This window comes from Cavia porcellus, unplaced genomic scaffold (genome assembly GCF_034190915.1).
Source record: "Cavia porcellus strain 051 isolate PalLab524CR breed Dunkin Hartley unplaced genomic scaffold, mCavPor4.1 scaffold_1, whole genome shotgun sequence".
NCBI classification, from domain to species: Eukaryota; Metazoa; Chordata; class Mammalia; order Rodentia; family Caviidae; genus Cavia; species Cavia porcellus.
The window spans coordinates 147,913,419-147,931,307 of NW_026947484.1; the positions used below are offsets into that span (position 1 = coordinate 147,913,419).

The 17,889-nt window shown below is 37.0% G+C and overlaps 1 protein-coding gene and 1 long non-coding RNA gene across 3 annotated transcripts in view; one reads left to right on the plus strand and one right to left on the minus strand.

Annotated features, from left to right (window-relative positions):
• The window catches only part of Prkacb (protein kinase cAMP-activated catalytic subunit beta), a 113,500-nt gene extending 102,490 nt beyond the window's left edge, over positions 1 to 11,010 (minus strand). Inside the window, exon 1 of the mRNA XM_063257636.1 lies at positions 10,818 to 11,010. Within this exon, the coding sequence (XP_063113706.1) occupies positions 10,818 to 10,863 (46 nt within the window). The 5' untranslated portion in view covers positions 10,864 to 11,010. The remainder of the gene's footprint in view (positions 1 to 10,817) is intronic.
• Positions 11,011 to 11,368: 358 nt separating this feature from the next.
• Positions 11,369 to 17,433, plus strand: LOC134477938 (uncharacterized). 2 transcript variants are annotated; one of them, XR_010050260.1, is made up of 2 exons: positions 11,369 to 11,631; positions 16,378 to 17,433. It is a non-coding gene; the product is annotated as an uncharacterized LOC134477938 (long non-coding RNA). The 2 variants fall into 2 exon arrangements; XR_010050259.1 differs by having other exon boundaries at positions 11,369 to 11,525.
• The last annotated feature ends 456 nt before the right edge of the window (positions 17,434 to 17,889 follow it).

Consider the following 17,889-nt stretch of genomic DNA (forward strand, 5'->3'; position numbering starts at 1 on the left):
TATTACACTATAGTATGTCAAGAATAAACACTGTAATGTCTAGAAAAGCTAAGAGAACAGAAATAACTATTAACAAGCATATAGAGAAGATGCTTTGAATACTGAAAGTCACCAATTACTTTGAAAGCAAGAAAAGAAAGGACAAAATAGGTAGGACAGAAAATCCCCAATAACAAAATGGTATACATAAAACCAAATATATTTAAATAGCTTATTAATGAACTATTCAAATTAGACAACAAAGATCACTAGATTTGAAATTAGCAAAATCTCAATTATTCAAGGAAAGTAGAATGTTTAGAAAAGTATACCATATAAATTCTAACAAGAATGACAGTTGAGCTATTCTAATATATGGCTAAGAAAAAAAGCATTATGAGACAAAGGGAACATTAAATAAAAAGAGAAAAATTAGCTTTGAAATATTTAAAATATATATAATTTGACAGTTTCAAAGGTAAAATAGACAAATCCACTGTGAGACCTTAAATACGTCTGTAGAACAGAAGAAAATAATAATCAGTAAGGATAAAGAACATGAATTAACACATCTTGCCTTAAATTTGTCTTAACTTGGGTAGTGTGTGTTTAGTGGGTGAGGAGAGTGAGAAAGAAAAGAAGAACACTTAGGCAACAAAAGTAGAACATAAATTCTTTTCAAAATATATGGAACATCTATCACAAATAACAATGTGGTTATAAGATGCACCAAAGCAAGTCATTATAAATTTCAAAGGGCTGAAAAGTCATTCAAACCATGTTCTCTCACAATAAAATTAAGTGAGAAACCTTCAAATATCTGTAAACTAAATGTTATTAGCCATTAGTCAAAGAGAAAAATCAAAATGAAACTTAGAATTGAGACATTTTGGCAAATCAAATTCACTGTTTCCCAAAAAGGGTATTTCACAACAAAGCTGCACTTATGCCAGGTATGTATTATTGGGTTTAACATTCAAAACCCACAGATGCAGAAACATTTGATAAAATTACCTATTCTCAAATATATTATTTTTGCTATATACTATAACATATATACATTATATATAATATATATCAGAAATAGAAATGACATCCCTTAAGATAACAGATATCTTAAAATTTTTTATCTAAGATCAAAATATTGAAAGTTTTTTCCATGATGCTAGAACTAAAAAAGCATGCCTGTTATCATCACTTCAAAATACCATTATACTGAAAATCCTAACCAGTGTAATAAGGCAAAATAAAAACCTATAATGATTAAAAGGGATTCACTGTCATAATTAGAGAATTGTGTAGTCAGATTGTAGTTTGGATTTTAAATGTCCCTAAAAGGTTCATGTGTGAAAGGCTTGGTTACCAGCCTGTGTCACTAGTGGAACTGGCTTAGGAAGAAGAAGTTATGTTTCTGCAGAATGTACTTGATTTCTTCTCAATGCCACTAATTACACAGTTATTACATCTTCTTCAGTCCCAATTTTATACATGGTAATTTTCAAGCCAAAATGTAAGTGTTTTGCATAGATCTACTCTGCTTTTTTGCTCTGATTCTCAATATAAACGTGACAAAAAGCAACCAGCAGTATCCATGCAACAGTCTGAATGCTGAGCTACCTTTAAATTTCCTCCACTGATCAATTAGCTCAAAGCTTTTAAATTAACTGTTCACAAAGTTTCAGGACATGGGCTAATGTAGACAAGTTCTTTGCAAGAAATTTCCAGTACTGACTGCATCTGAAACCTCCTGAGTCTGGCCTTTACTATCTGCATTCCTATCAGCATGTTGGTCTTTTGAGCTCAAACAAGAAATGCCCATCCACTTTTACTTTCAGCAGTCTAGAATTTGTCTAGGCCATATCACCAAACCATTGTAGACTCTACCTCCAAATGATCTCTAAAGGTTTTTGAACCACAGAGTCTGACATAGTCACAAAAACAACTTCAATTTTCTGGTACCAATTTTCTGTATTAGTCACCTTTTTTGTTGCTGGGACCAAATATCTGACACCCTCAACTAAATAATTGAGAGGTTTAATTTGACTTATGGTTTCAGAAGTTTCAGTTCAGTGTCTATTATTCTGTTGCCAATTTTCTATATTAGTCAGCTTTTTGTTGCTGGGACCAAATACATGATACCCACAACTAAATAGAAGAGAAGTTTAATTTGGCTAATGTTTTCAGAGGTTTGGGTTCATGGTTGACCTGTTCCAAGGCAAAAACATCACAGCAAAAGGGTGCACTGGAGCAAAGTTACTCACTTTATGGTGGCCAAGAAGCAGAAAAAGATGGAATGAGTACCAGCATGTATTTTCCAAAGCATGCCCGCAAGGAAACACTCCCAACTGAGGCCTATCTCCTCATAACACTTTCATTCATGAATTTCAGTAGGTTAATCCACTGATGAGTATTGTCTTCATGATCTGATCACTTCTGTAGGAGTCTCTTAATCTTATCAAAATGGCAATTAAGCTTTAGCTGTCACAATGTACATATGTGTATATAAAAATACATGTTCACCAAACAGATTCATGAAAATACATACATCCACCAAAACTCATATAGAAGAGTATTTATAGTAGTATTCATGTAAGTCTCAAACTGAAACAATCCTAATTTCCATCACTAATAGAAAAAATACACGTGCTACATCCAAGTAATGGAATACTCAAGTAATACCTGAAAATTAATCAGTTACTTTTAGCACAAAAACATGCAAAAACCTAAAAAATATGTTAAAAGCAAAAAACTAGCAGAAAAGAATGCATGTTGTGTTGTACTTCATAATGTAGTCTGACAGTAGGTGGGAAAGGCAGAACAGAAATATTTAGGGTATCATAGACATTCTACTGCTTGATATGGGTGATATTTTACGTAAGTCTTCACTTTATCAACTCATCAACCTATAAAATTAGGGTCTTTGATGCCTTTAAGTATGGTGAAGATTAAGATAAAATCATTAAAATATTTGCTTCTATGCTAAAATTGAATGAGTTACAGAACAAGAAGTTTAAAACAAACCATAAAGAATCCCAAGACATTAAGTCAAAGAACCTTAAGAAGATGTTTTGAGGATAGATTCTTATTTATTAAACTATACTGTGTGCGTAACACAGTTTGGCATTTTAAATGATTTTACATACTTGATACAACTTAATATTAAATATTCAATATTAACAGATAGGCAACGACTTTCCAACAAGCTGTATTCTAAAAGCTGAGCTGTGATAAATTTAGATTGAGCCCTCTCTGCTTGATTATAAGTGGATACAGCATGGCAAAAAAAGAAAAAGAACCTTCCCCTTCCTTTTTCCCCTAGCTCATGTTTAACATACCTGCCTGGCTACCAAAGTCAAGTGAATTTGAAATCACCCAAGAGGAATGCAGGCATGGCTTAGTGTACAGAGATAGATGGCAGGTGCTAAAGTTTTTTGATGAATGAGAAGTGAGTACGAGATTAGAAAATGACAGCCACTAGATTGGAGAACAAGATGGTATGACTGAATGATAATAGGTTTCAAAGAATGGATGTTTCAAAAGGATGACAGCACAATAGTTTCGTGTAAACCAGTTCTTCTTACCTGCCTGAGACCACTCTCCTCCCAATTAAAAGTGATGTAACATATTGTTAAGTGTCAAATAAACCAATCTGTACTAAAACAGGAGGGGAAAAGATATCTTCTTATCAGGTAAATCAACAGTTATCCCCAAACTGTAAATATATTATAAAGAAAGTCCCCCGAATAGGGGTGGAATACTTCTAAAAAGTAGGGTTGCATGTAACTTTTTTATCCATTTGTCCAAGACTTTAGTCTCCACCATAAGACAACCCAAGATCTGTGTTATATTCTGGCGATTAAAATACTAAATAAGATACAGTTTCTTGTGCCAGATATCACACTGTGTAGTGGAACAAACTGCTGAGAAAGCAATGCAGCATGTGTTACAATTACAGATGTAAAGATCTCCAAAGTGAACTCACAGTCTATTTCAGAAATTATGTACTTACTCTTACTAAACTTTTATGTTGCATTTTCACCCTAGTATTAATCTCTGGTACCTATATTATCACTGTACTCCTTATGGTGAAGATCTGTATCCATTGTAAGTACAAGAATCAAATCTTATTATTATTTGCATCTATACACTAGCAGAGTGCCTGATACAAAACAGGCACTCAATTAAGTACTGACTGACAATGACCAAAGGTATGAACAAAGGAATGGCTGATGAATGTTTACTGTGTCACTGAGTTGAATTATGACTTTGCGATCTAAAAACTAAAACCTGAAGTAGAACTTAAGTTTTTCTCCATTTTAATCTTTCAAGACTCCTATCCAATAAAGAAACTGGCTAGAATTAGGTTAATTATCAGTACCTGGCCACTATAAAACAGCGTTAAGTAATTCATATACTAATGTCGCTCTCAAGTTTGTGGCTTACATACAATAGTATGTGCTACTTAAGAAAAATGCACTGCAGAACTCATTTTACAGTTTTACCCTAAACCAGTCAAATATTAAACAGTCTCTAATTTTCTGACAACAAAGTCCAGATGGAAAAGGCACATTTGCCAAATGCCTAAAGATTTAGATTCAATAGTTACCTTATAAAATAAAATTTAAAAAATGTGAAATCACCAGGACAGGCAATACATGAACTGTAGACAACAGTGAACACAACATAAAACTATGGCCATAAAGTCTAGGATTTAAACCTTGTTACAGCAAAAGATATGACATCTACATTGAGTTTTCTAAGGTGGATCTAATTTCAATTATGCTAGTTCTTCAATTCTATTAATGTGTTTGTCTTTAAAATAATTCGGGGGGGGGGGGGGGCAGGTCCGGGAATTAAACTCGGGACCTCATACTTGCCAGGCAGGCACTGTGCCACTGAGCTAAATCCCTGGCCCTGCAAAATTCAAATTTTGATTAATAATCTGCTTAGATACACAGCATTACTGACTCATAAAATTTGCTAGCATTTTAAATTGTTAAAAATACTACCTCAATTTATAAGCACTGAAGTTTTCACCTTTGAAAATAAGTGCTGAATAATCAGTTACATATATTCTCAAAGTCCAAATAAAATCCAGTACTGTCCTTTATTTACACTACAACTACCTTTCATAAGTCTTGAAGAACAGTACATAGGTTCTAGGATATGAAGTTTGGGTGAACATTTCAAAAATTTTTTAGCCTATTCACACGATTTTATATACTTTGTGTAGCCCTAATTTTTCAGACTTTTTTTTTTAATCTATCCTTATACAGTATTCCTCCCACTGTCTTATTCATATAAACTGCCCCTAAATTTTCTCTGGTTCTGCTATATGTAAAACATAGCTATATACATGCTAAGGTTTAAAGTAGAATACTTCATTATCCAAAATTTAGATGGCTCCTTTACTTGTAGTAAAATATGGGACTATCTTCAAAGATAGTACAGTGATTCATAAATTTATTTCTTAGGTCACAATTTCGAAACTCTCATTCTTTAAGTGTAGGTTAAAATTTTTCCCAAATATATTACCTCAAATTTACAAGCTCTTATTGAAGCTGACTGCAGTTTTTTAAGTATGTATTTTTTCTTTTGATGTAAAGGAATCACTGGATTATGAAGGTAAAGAGATCATGATGTTATCATTAAATCCATGCATCATAATTTTATATTATAGCTTGGAGACATTAAAACACCTATCTAAAAGTAAGTACAAGAATATATTGGAAAATAGAATTTGAATTTTTCTTACTTTCATTTAAATGTTAATAATTATTTCAAAAGACTCTACAGGAAGAAAATTAGTATTTACTTAGTATAAAACATGACAGTACTAAGCTTTATATTTACAGTACTTTCTCCTATTTCAGTGTAACAGCTTAATAAAAGGTTGCAGACTTATACTAATAAAACAACTAAACTTTTAGTAACCATGGTTCTTAATTTGTGTACGAAAAGCCAAATGTCATAGCATCTCTAATTTCCAAACGGCTGGTTTTGCAAAGAGAAATAAAATGAAAATCCAATACAAAGAAGGTCCCCTGACTGTAACAAGTCATTTTCCTACCACAGCCAGGAGAATGAACACAACATACACAACAACCAACCAGGTATTTTGTCTCAGAAATGCCACAAGGATCCCAAGTTCAGTATGCCCTTCCCCCTCTGCAGATTTGTTCTGCCCTGAATTCCTTCCCTCTCAGTGGTATCACAAGCTATCCACCTAAATAATGAAACTCAGAACTTCAGTATATAATCCCCAGTTCTCACTTTTCTTCATTCCCCATGTACTGTAAAATTTTTACAGCTGCTTAATTTTCCAAATCTCTCCCATTTCTGTTCTTTTTCTCCATCCCCACCTCTACCATCTTAGCTGAAAGTCCCTCAACCAAATTATCCCAGAACTTCTTGGCTCCACTTTATTTATTCCACTGCATTTCATCTTCATTACAGCTATGACAGCAATCATATTAAAAACCAAATTTTATCATCTTCCCCTGATTTTAAAGTCTCCAATAACCACCTCGTATCTATAGAGTAAAGTTAAAACTTTTCATTTTAACTCGTCTTATTTCTTCAGTCTCATCTTTCATTACACAACCTCCCCTCTTTCTAAGGGTCCACCCCATGCTCTGTCATTTAGTCATGATGGTCCGTTTACTTCTTTACTCTATGTCACGCTCTTTCACTCCTCAGAATCTCTGCTGACTCTCTGTTCCCTTTACTCAGTATACCCTTTTGCCTACAATCGCTCTGATAATTTTCCGTTTCCTGTGTTCTACTCACAGCTCAACTCTTCTGAAGTCTCTTTTTTAATCTTATCCTCCCCAACCCAACATTCTTTACCTTGGTTCCCCATTCACCTTTTGAAATCATTTGTTACCTGTCCCTCCCTTCTGGAAAATAAGAGCACTAGTATAGGTACTATGTCCTATAGTCAGTCTTCCTTTGTGTAGTCTTACATAGTTTGTCACATACTAACCTAGTTATGTGTAGTGAATGAATGAAAGACAAAAAAGAACGGTACAGAATTTCAAGAGAATATTTTTAAAAGAAAGATTAAATACTTAAAATAATATAGTACTGATCTATGTACCTTTACTTCTCATAAATTCCATTTTCCTATTTAACATTTTTTTCACTTAAAATTTAGGGTTTATTTATCTGAGGAAATTGGGTCACAGATGCATACCAACATTTAGTAGCATCTAGATACACAGTTTAATAAATTGTACTGAATTATTTCATTAATGTAATAGAATATCAAAATTAATCGTGGCTAATTCTTAATTATCTAAGACTATCTTAATAAATATCCTGGTTTACCTAGGATGTTTTCAAGTGCTACTTTTGTCACTTTGTTAAGCAAAAGACTGTTTAGCATTTCTGGTTGAAATTGGGGTTTTGGGTTGCCTAATTCAAATAATGCTCTTTGACCTACTAGTTTTACAACCTTAAATAAATTAAACTCTTCAAAGAAATAACTGAGGTATTTCACTGAGCTGGAAAGATTATGAGGAATAATGCAAAGGAAATAAATGGAAAACCAGGTACCAGTTCTCAAAAAATTTTAGTCAGGAAACTTGCCTTTTTGTTGAACATAATCTATTGGCAACTTTCTTTGGTTAATTTATATTTCTCTTCAGGCTCTTAAAATACAGATTTTCTGGAAAAACAATCAAAGACTATTATGTAACCCTTAGGCTGCAAGGTAGCTTGGCCACTTGCAATCATCCAAAACTCTATCAACATTTCTCACCCATAAGACCTCATACCTTTACCATGAATGTGGAGTATGAGGCCCTATAGGCAGTCTGTAGACTTAATTTTTAAAAAGAAAATTAAAACTCCTCTCAGGATAAAAGAATTTCATGTGTTTTCTGTGTTGGTGACTGATGGTGAGTAAAAGGAGACTGAATAAGTAAAACAACCTTGGGTGACCAGAGTGTGCAATACCTCAGAATTGAATTGTCACACTTTTCTAAAAGTTTATGCTTCTTTATATTAGGTGTTGTGCAACTCCATTCAAATTTTGAAACGCATTTATTTTCAGGAGTAATTTTTTAAACCACATAGAACAGGTATGAGAGTTGTTCTGACTATTAACTCTAACCGCTACATTGCTTTATGAGCTACATCAATACACTCCTAGTTAGATAAAGGTATCCAAATTAATACTACGTCCAGCAACTGTTGAGAGTGGAGTTTCCCTGGTTTTTATGTTTTAGCCTAAGAAATCTTCACATGTATTAGAGAAGCTGGTTTTAATAGACTACAACACAGCCACCAGATAGTTAAAGTAAACCAAACCCCTTCTCAACTATCTCTATTCTTCTGGAGTATTTTATTCTTCTGGAGTATTTTTAGAACTAAGCTCTAGAATTACCTGTCTGTTCCAAGCTTCGCCTTAAACAAACCTTAAATCTTACTTAACTTGATACTTTTAAATCAATTCTTTAAACATTTTCCTATTGGTAATTTTCAGAGTTCTAACTTCATTTTCATAACATTAGCACTGAAACATTTTGCCTTTCAGTTAATTGCTATATGCACAGCTTCTCTCACACTAAATGGTAAAAATTTTAAGCATTTGCTTTCAGTATCCCCAGCTGAAACTACAACACTTGGCAAATATTTTGAAAGAACACGAACAGATTATTTAGTGATGCAAAATGGAGTCAAAGTAACAGATCTGTTCCTTACTGTCATTATTAACAGTATGATGTCAATTCCAGCTTCTTCAGAGGTCACACACATTCTTTGAAATGGAATAATTACACAGGCTGATCTCTGAGACCACTTATTTCTTAGTTTATTCTGTCAACTGAAATTTAAATAACTACATTTAAACTCTGAAAAATAAATTTCCAAGCATATCTCTTTTGAAAAACACAAAATAAGTGTGAAATAAGTTATTCTTCACTAAATTTTAAAACATAATACAATTTTTTTTGTTTACTACAGTAGAATAACACCAACATATACTTGATAAACTTGCTCCAAATGAAGCTACAAACACTGATCAACACGGGATATTTCAAATAAATTTTCCTTGAAGACATCATCTGTTATTTTCTTTTGTCATTTCACATTTTTTCAAATTATAATGACTTTCAGTTTCCATAAATAAACCATACAGAACAGGCATGTAATGGTGAGTCTTCTATTAACTCTATCTATTATACTGATATATGAGCTACATCAATACTTAAAGCGCTGGCCAACATACTTAAGATCTAAAACTTTAGAAGGTATTTATTCAGAAAAATAATGTAAATAAATTTAGGTTGTCGCTGTTTTCTGTAAATATTCCAAAATTATGTCACAACTATAAGCTTTAAATTAATGTTAAGAGGCAAACAGCTTTGGTAACTTTGTAATTGAAATAAATAGATCAAAAAAAGGATGCACTCTTGCTATTAAAAATGTAAACATTGTATAGCATAGCACATGCTGATGAAAAATATCACTGACATGATTCAATTACCAAACACTTTTGCAACAGGATTAGCACAAGTTTTATCTTTAACATAACTTTAAATTAACAAGGAAATGACAATTTGTCTGACACAAGTAATTCTGCATTCTTTACACTTTTGTACAGTTAGTTAAAACACTTGAGCAACTAAAAATATTTTAAGTTCTACTTATGCCTTGCCTTTTAAAACTCCATATCACATACCAAAGCAATTTTATGAGTCGTATGATAGTTCATCAAACTTTTTGTGGAGCTCCTAAAAAGTAACAAGTCTTACTGGTGACATATAAACTATTAGTTGATCTCATTATTCACATTAAACAAAATGAATGAGTAAATCTTAGTTGATCCTATTACAGTTAAAAGCTATTTTAAGCTAAATTATAAAATTAGCCTTAGTGTGTTTCAAACAAAAACATTATTTACATGAACTTGAGTAAATTACCAGGTTCACTTCAAGTAGTGAGATTCCATTTACTCCTGGTGGCATACAGCAAATAGCAAATACTGTTACTGAGTCATTGTGAAGTACAAAATCAAATCTGATTCTTACAAAGGCAAATCACTGTTTTCTTTCACAACCGTTCTGTTACATATGTACAGAGTGTTTACAAATAAAATCATACAGAAACTCGACTTTTATGACTTTTTTTTTTTTTTTTTTTTACTGTTTGATGTGAAGTGTAGAATGCCCGCGCTTTCAGCTTTCAGAAGAAATCAACCGTGTTCTGGAAGCACTTGAAACTCCCAAAGACTTTTTAAGTTTTACACGCATCGTAGCAGATTCGCGGTTGTCTACAGAAAAAGCAAACCTGCTCCGCTTTTTTCTCTAATGGACAAAGGTGCAGGTGGCCTTCATCCCAAATCTGAAGGGAAGCAAGAGCGCTAAGACTCAGGATTAACCTCACCTGCAGATAGCTACGGGAGCGGCCCTCGCTTTGAAAGGAGACCGGATTGGACTCCAGAAGTGATGGAGGGAAAGCAGCCAACTCTACCCGCAGCACTACCTGTAGCTCCCAAGGGGAGATCAGGTATTGGGGATGGAATAAGGGAGGTGTGCAGGGACCAGGACTTCTTTCTCCGACCATATTTGGGGACGTGTTCCAGACTGCACGCGGTCCTCCTCGCTCCAGCGCCAGAGGGACGCGCTGGCCGGAGCGCTCGGGCCCTGGCTCCTCGTCCGGCCCGGCGCTGGGGGAGGGCGGGGAGGAAGGCAGCCGGCCGGGCCCCGCACGCTCTCCGGGGCCGCCCTGGGCCTGGCCGTGCCCGCGGCCTCGGGGGCTCGGGGACCCCGACCCGGAGGGGCGCTCGGCGCTGTCCCTGCCCGGCGGGAACCCAGCCCCAGCCCTCAACTCACCGCTCTCCACCTCGCTGCCTTTCTTGGCGGTCGCCGCGTTCCCCATGACGGGGCGATGGCAAGAAGGGGTCAGGGAGGGGGCCGGGGGGGCCGGGGCCGTCCCCGCCGCTCCGCAGTCCGAGGCAACTCCCGCTTCTGCACGGCTCGGAGCGGAGAGGGCGCCCGACGCCGAGGCCGGGAGTCCGGGCGGGAAGACCAGGCCGGATCGGAGCCAAGAGCTTGGGCGAAGTCCCAGGCAGCTGCAGCGGTGGCGGCGCCGAGCAGACACTCCCCCTTCCCCTTCCCCCTGCCCGCCCTCCCTGCGCGCCCCCGGCGGGCGCGCTCCCGGCTCCGCTTGGCCCCCGGTGCATCTCCGCGGGCGGGCGGGCGCGCGCGCCGGAAGTGACGTCGCCCTGCAGGGGCTGGCAGGGGTGCCACTGCGCGGGGGCGGGAGCGGCCGCGGGGTGAGGGTGCAGCTCCGCCGGGCCCGTCCCCGAGGTAAAGAGCGGCAGCGTGGAAACCGTTAGCTGAGAGAACACAGATGCCGCCTCGGCCCGCCTCCTGTGCACTGGAGCAGGCCCGGCGGTGCGTGAGCGCTCGACCTGCCTTCGCCTCGCAGGAACCCGAGTCCTGTTGGAGGGGCCAGGCGTGGGGACGGCGGCGCCTCTGCGTCTCGACTTGCGGACCCCTCCTGCCTCAGCCTGAAGAGCTGCCTGGTCTCCAGTCGAGGTTGTGGTTGGAGCTCTTTCCCTTGCACATCTAGGAGTTCCCGGAGCCCGCCGCCTTGTTTCCGGTTCTGTGACTGGGTTCCTCAGTCCCACATGGAGGTGTTCAGGTGCCCAGGACCCACAGGTTTTGTTAGCTATCTCAGGGAGCCAGAGGGAAAATAGTATTATTTTTGTAGCTCTTCTCTTGCATCATTGAACTTCACAAATGTCTGTGTAGATTTCAAAGTAAATACCCAATTTTTAGATATATTTACTAATACATAGCTTAAAGCACTTGAATTTGCTATATGTTTTGTTAGATAATTTATGCAGCCCTCTACTCTTTTATGTTCTGTAATTTTTGTACTCCCTGGGCATTTATTACATTTAGAGTAGATTAACTGCTGGAGGGATGAGCTCACATAAATTTGTGTTTTCAAAACTCCAAGGAGGGGCTGGGGATTTAGCTCAGAGGCATAAGCACCTGCCTTGCAAGCAGGCAGTCGTGAGTTCAATCCCTGGTACCGATAAAAAAAGAAAAAGACAAAAAAAAATTTAAAAAAAAAAAAAAAACTCCAAGGACGGTAGATGTTTAATGGATACCTGTTGACTTAAAAGCAAACTGAGGAAATTTCTTATTTTTTTAAAAAACACTAGTAACAAAATCAGCATGGTAACTGCAGGTTTCTTATATCCTTCCTGCTATTTGTTATGGACTATTTTGTTAATGAATATGTATACTATGTTGCAAGTGCTCTACAAATAATAACTCATTTGATTCTCCTAAGACTATAATAGGTAGTGTAATTTTATTTGTGACCAAAGTGAGACACAAAGAAGAAACTTTGCCAAGGTTGCACAGCTATTATCTGATAGAAGTGGGGTTTGAACTGAAGATGTGTCGTCTTAAAATATGTCAAGTTAGTGTGTTCATTATTCAAGCTGAAGTCACTTGAGAAACTGTAACTTTAGAAAGAGCCATTAGGCCTGTGTTTCACTACATTCAGCAAGCATTGTTTCCTGGAGGGATGTTCTTCACGTACCAAGGGTGGAAAATAGCCTTGATCACCAGACATTGATAATTGGTATTCCCAATAAACCTGAATAAATAAACTTTCTAATGTAAGACTTACCTTCTACTATGGTAGCTTCTCCATCCCCCCCCATATATATATATATATATAGTAACATCCCCACGATTTATTGCCCTTGTTCAAATATCTGTTTGCCTTTTCATTCACACACGGATTTATAAGTGTCTGAAAGATAAGTCCCAAACTTTTTTGTCACCAGGGAGCAGTTTCACGGAAGACAGTTTTTCCACAGGTGAATCCCTGTGCTAGTATCTCCTCATCTCCACTTTGGCTGTCAAACATTAGATTCTCATAGCCAGTGCACAACTTACATCCTTTTCATGCAGTTGACAGTAGGGTTCATATTGCTATGAGAATTTAATATTGCTGCTGACCTGACATGAGACAGCTTTGGTGGTAATGCCAGCTATGTGGAGCAGCCCTAAGTACAGATGACTGGCTTTGTTGACCACCACTGACTTCCTGCTGTGTGGGCTGGTTCCTAACATGTTATGGACAGTACAGGTCTCTAGCTGGGGCTTGCAGAAGTCATGGGTGCATTGATCATTTCTTTAGAGTTCACTTTGCTATGAAACTTCTCATACATGTAAAATTAATAGAAACTATGTTTTTTGGTTAAGCAGCTTTTGTGTTAATTTGGTGCCTAAATCAAACCAAAGCCCACATGAATACTAAGGTGGTAGGTATACTATTGATAAATTTAGAGGTACAACTGTATTTTGTTTCCCGAAGTAAGCCACAGAAAGAAGGGAGTTGTACAAAGAAAAGACTGACTTCTATATAATTTTGCTAATCTGAGAACATGTAGCATTGTATAGTAAGAAAAATTGTACTGGTGGTAGCTTCTTTGAAAGTGATTTCCCTCCTTTTCTGTTTTAAGACCATATGGCTGGGCATGATGGCACACACTTGTAATCACAGCACTTGGGAAGCTAAGGGAGGAGAATTTCTGTGAGTTTGAGGTTAGCCTGTGCTTCATTGTGAGTTAAAAAGTCAGACTTGAGCTACATAGTGAAACCCTGTCTCAAACTCCTCACAAAAAGAAAGAAAATAATGTCCACAAGCTATTTATCTGATCCCCAAGATAATGTGTGTTCCATTTTGCAAATGAATAAAACTAAACTTAAAAGATACAAAGTAATTGGCTTGGGTTATTCAAATGATAAATTGTAGAGCACTAGATTATATGCCATCATATACAAGATCCTTATTAAGATTAGGTTTTGAATTGGATATAAAAAAAATTAATAAATAGGGTATGGTTGTACATGCCTGCAGTCCCAGCATTTGGGAGGCTGACCCAGGAGGACTTGATTTGGAGGACAGCTTGAACTACATAAGACACTGTCCAAAAAATAAACAAATAAATACAAAAACAAAAAATTAGATTTTGCTGTCTCTATAATACCAAAATTTTTAGTGTATTCTGGAAAGAATATTTCTAGAGTTGTGAATATACATACTGTTGTCTGCGAGGCGTTTAAAATGTATGCCATTTTACAGACCAGATTTAATAATAAAAGAATGGCTCTATGCATAATTTGTCACTTTCCTTAGCATGATTTTGAATTCTAAGTCTTGAATAAGAGGGCAGCCATCTGTTTAGGAAATCATTAATTTTCAGATGACATGATACTTTACAAAGAAGACCTAAAAGATTCCACCAAAATATTTCTAGAACTATTAAATTCAGCAAGGTAGCAGGATAGAAAACACAATAATCAATTGATTATTACCAATAATCAACCCATGAAAAAAAATTATGAAAATATCATTCACAATGCTTCAAAATAAAATACTTATAAATTAACAAAGGAAATAAAAGACCTCTATAATAAAAACTGTAGTACTCTAAAAATGAGACCCAAGAGGACATTGGAAAATAAAAGAGATCCCCTGCTAATGGATAGGCAGAACCAATATCTGACCATAGAGGATAAGATGAGAGACACAGAACTAGGTTAAAATGTGGGGCCCACAGGGCTCTTGTCTTCCTTCAACAAAGAGCCCCAAGTGACTGGTCACTTTGGCTTTATTCAGTCAGACACAGGCACATGCACTCAGATCTCCAGCCATCCATGTACATATCCAAGCGAACAGCAGGATCTAAGCTGTACTCTTTCCTGCAGCGTGTCAGTGTGCATTTAGACGGCCTTTCTCCCTAGCGCTCACTAGAGGCAATTGGGCCTTACTCTTCTATCTGCTCTCCCACATGTAATCTATAAATTACAAATGTGATAACTGTCCCAATCTTTGTAATGCTGTACAAAGCTTTCTTGTTGGACATAACAATGGAATCACATCTTCTGTCTTTTGCAGAGGACCTAGAGCACAGATGAAAGCGTTAAGAAAAAAGAGAAAATTTGGAGGGGCAGTAAACCAAATTTTTTTCTTTCTTAATATGTAATATGTTCAGAAACTTTATATTTGTTTTGGATATTCTGATTTTACTACTGTATTTATCAAAACAATAGCTGAATCTGATATTTCTGCATTGTGCTGTGCATTCTTTGACATGTTAAACATGTTACACACATTAAACAAAGATTTGCAGAATTTTTATTGTCTTATGAAATCACCAAACTTGGCACAAGACATTTTAAGGAATCTCAGCTTTGTTATTTGGAACCTATCTTTTATAAAGGTGAAAAAGGGAAATTCTGCCCATTCAATTAATTAAAATTATATTCATAATATTGATAATGCCAAACTAGAGTGGCATAAAGTGAATTAGAAACAGTTTAAGCTTTCAGACAGAAAAATCTAGTTCTATATTCTGGTTTTCCCACTATCTGTGGCCTCTGTATTAATTACTTAGTTTCCCTTTACCTTAATTTTCCAAATTGTGAAGTTATAAGAATTAAATAATCCATGAAAATCACCTAGGATTTATATAATAGGCACTCAGTAATTACAACTCTACCTGCCACCCCTTCTTAAGATTCAGTTTTTATTTTTGTTTTAATAACTGTCAAAGTTGTTTATAAGAAATTTAATGAGTTCCTATTAAATGCAAAGCATTCCAGGAAGTACAAAGATAAAATGTGAACCCTATCCTCGAGAAGTTGCATAAGATAAAATGGGCATGTGAGGAAGTAATTGTGTAAAATAAGATAAAAAATTTTATACTATAGTATGAAAGGTATTAACAAACCTAAAAGTTTTTCATTAATTTTCTAGCCTCGATGACAGAGTGACAGAGATAGAAATGAAGGGAGGAAGTTAGCATTTAATAAGACGTGATTTGTGTTATGTCAAGTTTGACTTGGTAGTAGGCCATAAACACCAGGGATATCGAATGGCAGTCAAGGCCACATCTTCAAACAAAATAAAACATGTAGACAAGATATCAAAAAAGACAAATAATAATAAAACATAGAAGGGAATCCAAAAAGGAGGCGGCTGCAGTAAGACCCTGGAATGGTCAGAAAAATTGAAAGAGCTAGAAAATACAGTCAAAGAGGTTAAAAAAAAAAAGGAATATTCAGTTGACTGCATGCTTGATATGGACTCTGACATAAACAAAACAGAATTCATTGGAAAAATATAGCAATCCTTATAGGAAGGAGAGCTGAAGAACAAAACTTGGCACACTCTGGAATTAGGCAACTCTACAACATAGGAGTTGTTGCGTTGAACATTTCCCCTTGGTACAGTCAATGGAATCAAAATAAAACAAAGAAAAAAATCCATTTACCATCCTCTTCCTTTTCCTAATTCAGCTTTTAAGCAGAAAATGCACTTGATTTGTCTTGATTTAAATTTCTGTTCTTTACCCAGGGCAAGACAACTCATTCACAACACCCTGAGACTTGGCAATGGAGGAGCCAAAATTTCCTATCACATAAGGAGGATGGAATCCAAGTTGAACAATTAAAACATTGTCCACAATAGGTGATTTATTTAACAACATTAAGGAAGACAAGTATTTCTTCTCAATGGAGCTGCCATAGAGTGTTTCTTTTCCCCTATGAAAAATGTGGTAGACTTTATCACAAAGATACAGATTTTTTGGTTAAAAATACTAAAGATTTTCTGTTATCTGATGTGGTATGCAGCACAATGCCATTCTTTGGAGTGTCTATGTCCTAATTCCTAAAACCTGTGAATAAATTCATCTAGGACAAAGAGAATTAAGGTTACAAATTAGGTGACATTAAAATAAGAGATTATCCTGGATAATCCGCATGGACCCAATGTGATCACAGGAATCTTTAGAGGCAGAACAGAGAGGCAGAGAAGATAAGAGTGATATGAAATGAGAAGGACTCTACATCATTGTTGGCTCTGAAGATTGAGAAAAGAGTGTTGGGAGCCGCGTCTGTGATAGCTCGCCTTGCGCGGCGGACGTGCGGCCTGTAGTAAAGAATAAAGCCTGAGGTAGATTACCCCTCCCATCGAATATGTTAGTTTCCTGCTTACCGCGTAAGCAACCCGCTCAACAATATAGTCTGCCTGGCAACTGATGATGTTAGCCAATCAGCTTGCCTTGCTTACTTTAACATGATTGGACACTGTACCCGTATATATACCGGTGCCACCCCTGGGCGGAAGAAGAAGCCAGGTAGAAGCCCAGAAGTAAAAGCACAAAAGGAGCCGCGGAGAGCGGACCGGTAGAGGCTTTGGGGCAGACTGAAGCACAAAAGGAGCCGCGGGGAGCGGACCAGAGGAGGCTTCAGCTGGGAGAACCCAGGGCAGGCTGTACGGAGAAGGAAAATAAAAAGAAAAGGTTGTCCACTACCAGACTTTGTCGTGTGTCCTTCCTGCCGGCCGGGAGCGGACATCGACAAAAGAGGCCAAGAGTGACAGATGTGGATGGCCTCCAAAAGTAGAAAAGCAAGAAAAACAACTCTCCCCTTAGGGTCTTCAGAGAGAGAGATGACCATAATGATATCTTAGTTTTATCCCACTGAGTCCCAGGTTGGGCTTCTGGACTACCAAAGTGTAAGATAAATAATTTTGTGTTCTTTGAAGCCATTCAGTGTATGGTAACTTATTATGGCAGTAACAGTAAACTAATACACTTCATTACAAATTAAAAGTAGAGTTAGGATAAGTGGTTTGCTAAATTGATCAAGGCTTTAACCCAGACTGGTTGCTGTCCATTGAACTTCCAGGTTGTTAGAAATTCCTATCACTAGAGCTTGTGATTGTTTGGAAACACAGAAAGAACGAAAGTGAGAAGCACATATATTTTTCTTTTAAATTGTTCTATTAAGTAATTGTTCCAGAGTCCAGTGAAAGAAAACATCAAAAATAATTTCTTAGTTTTTCTGACCTAGAAGCTGAAGG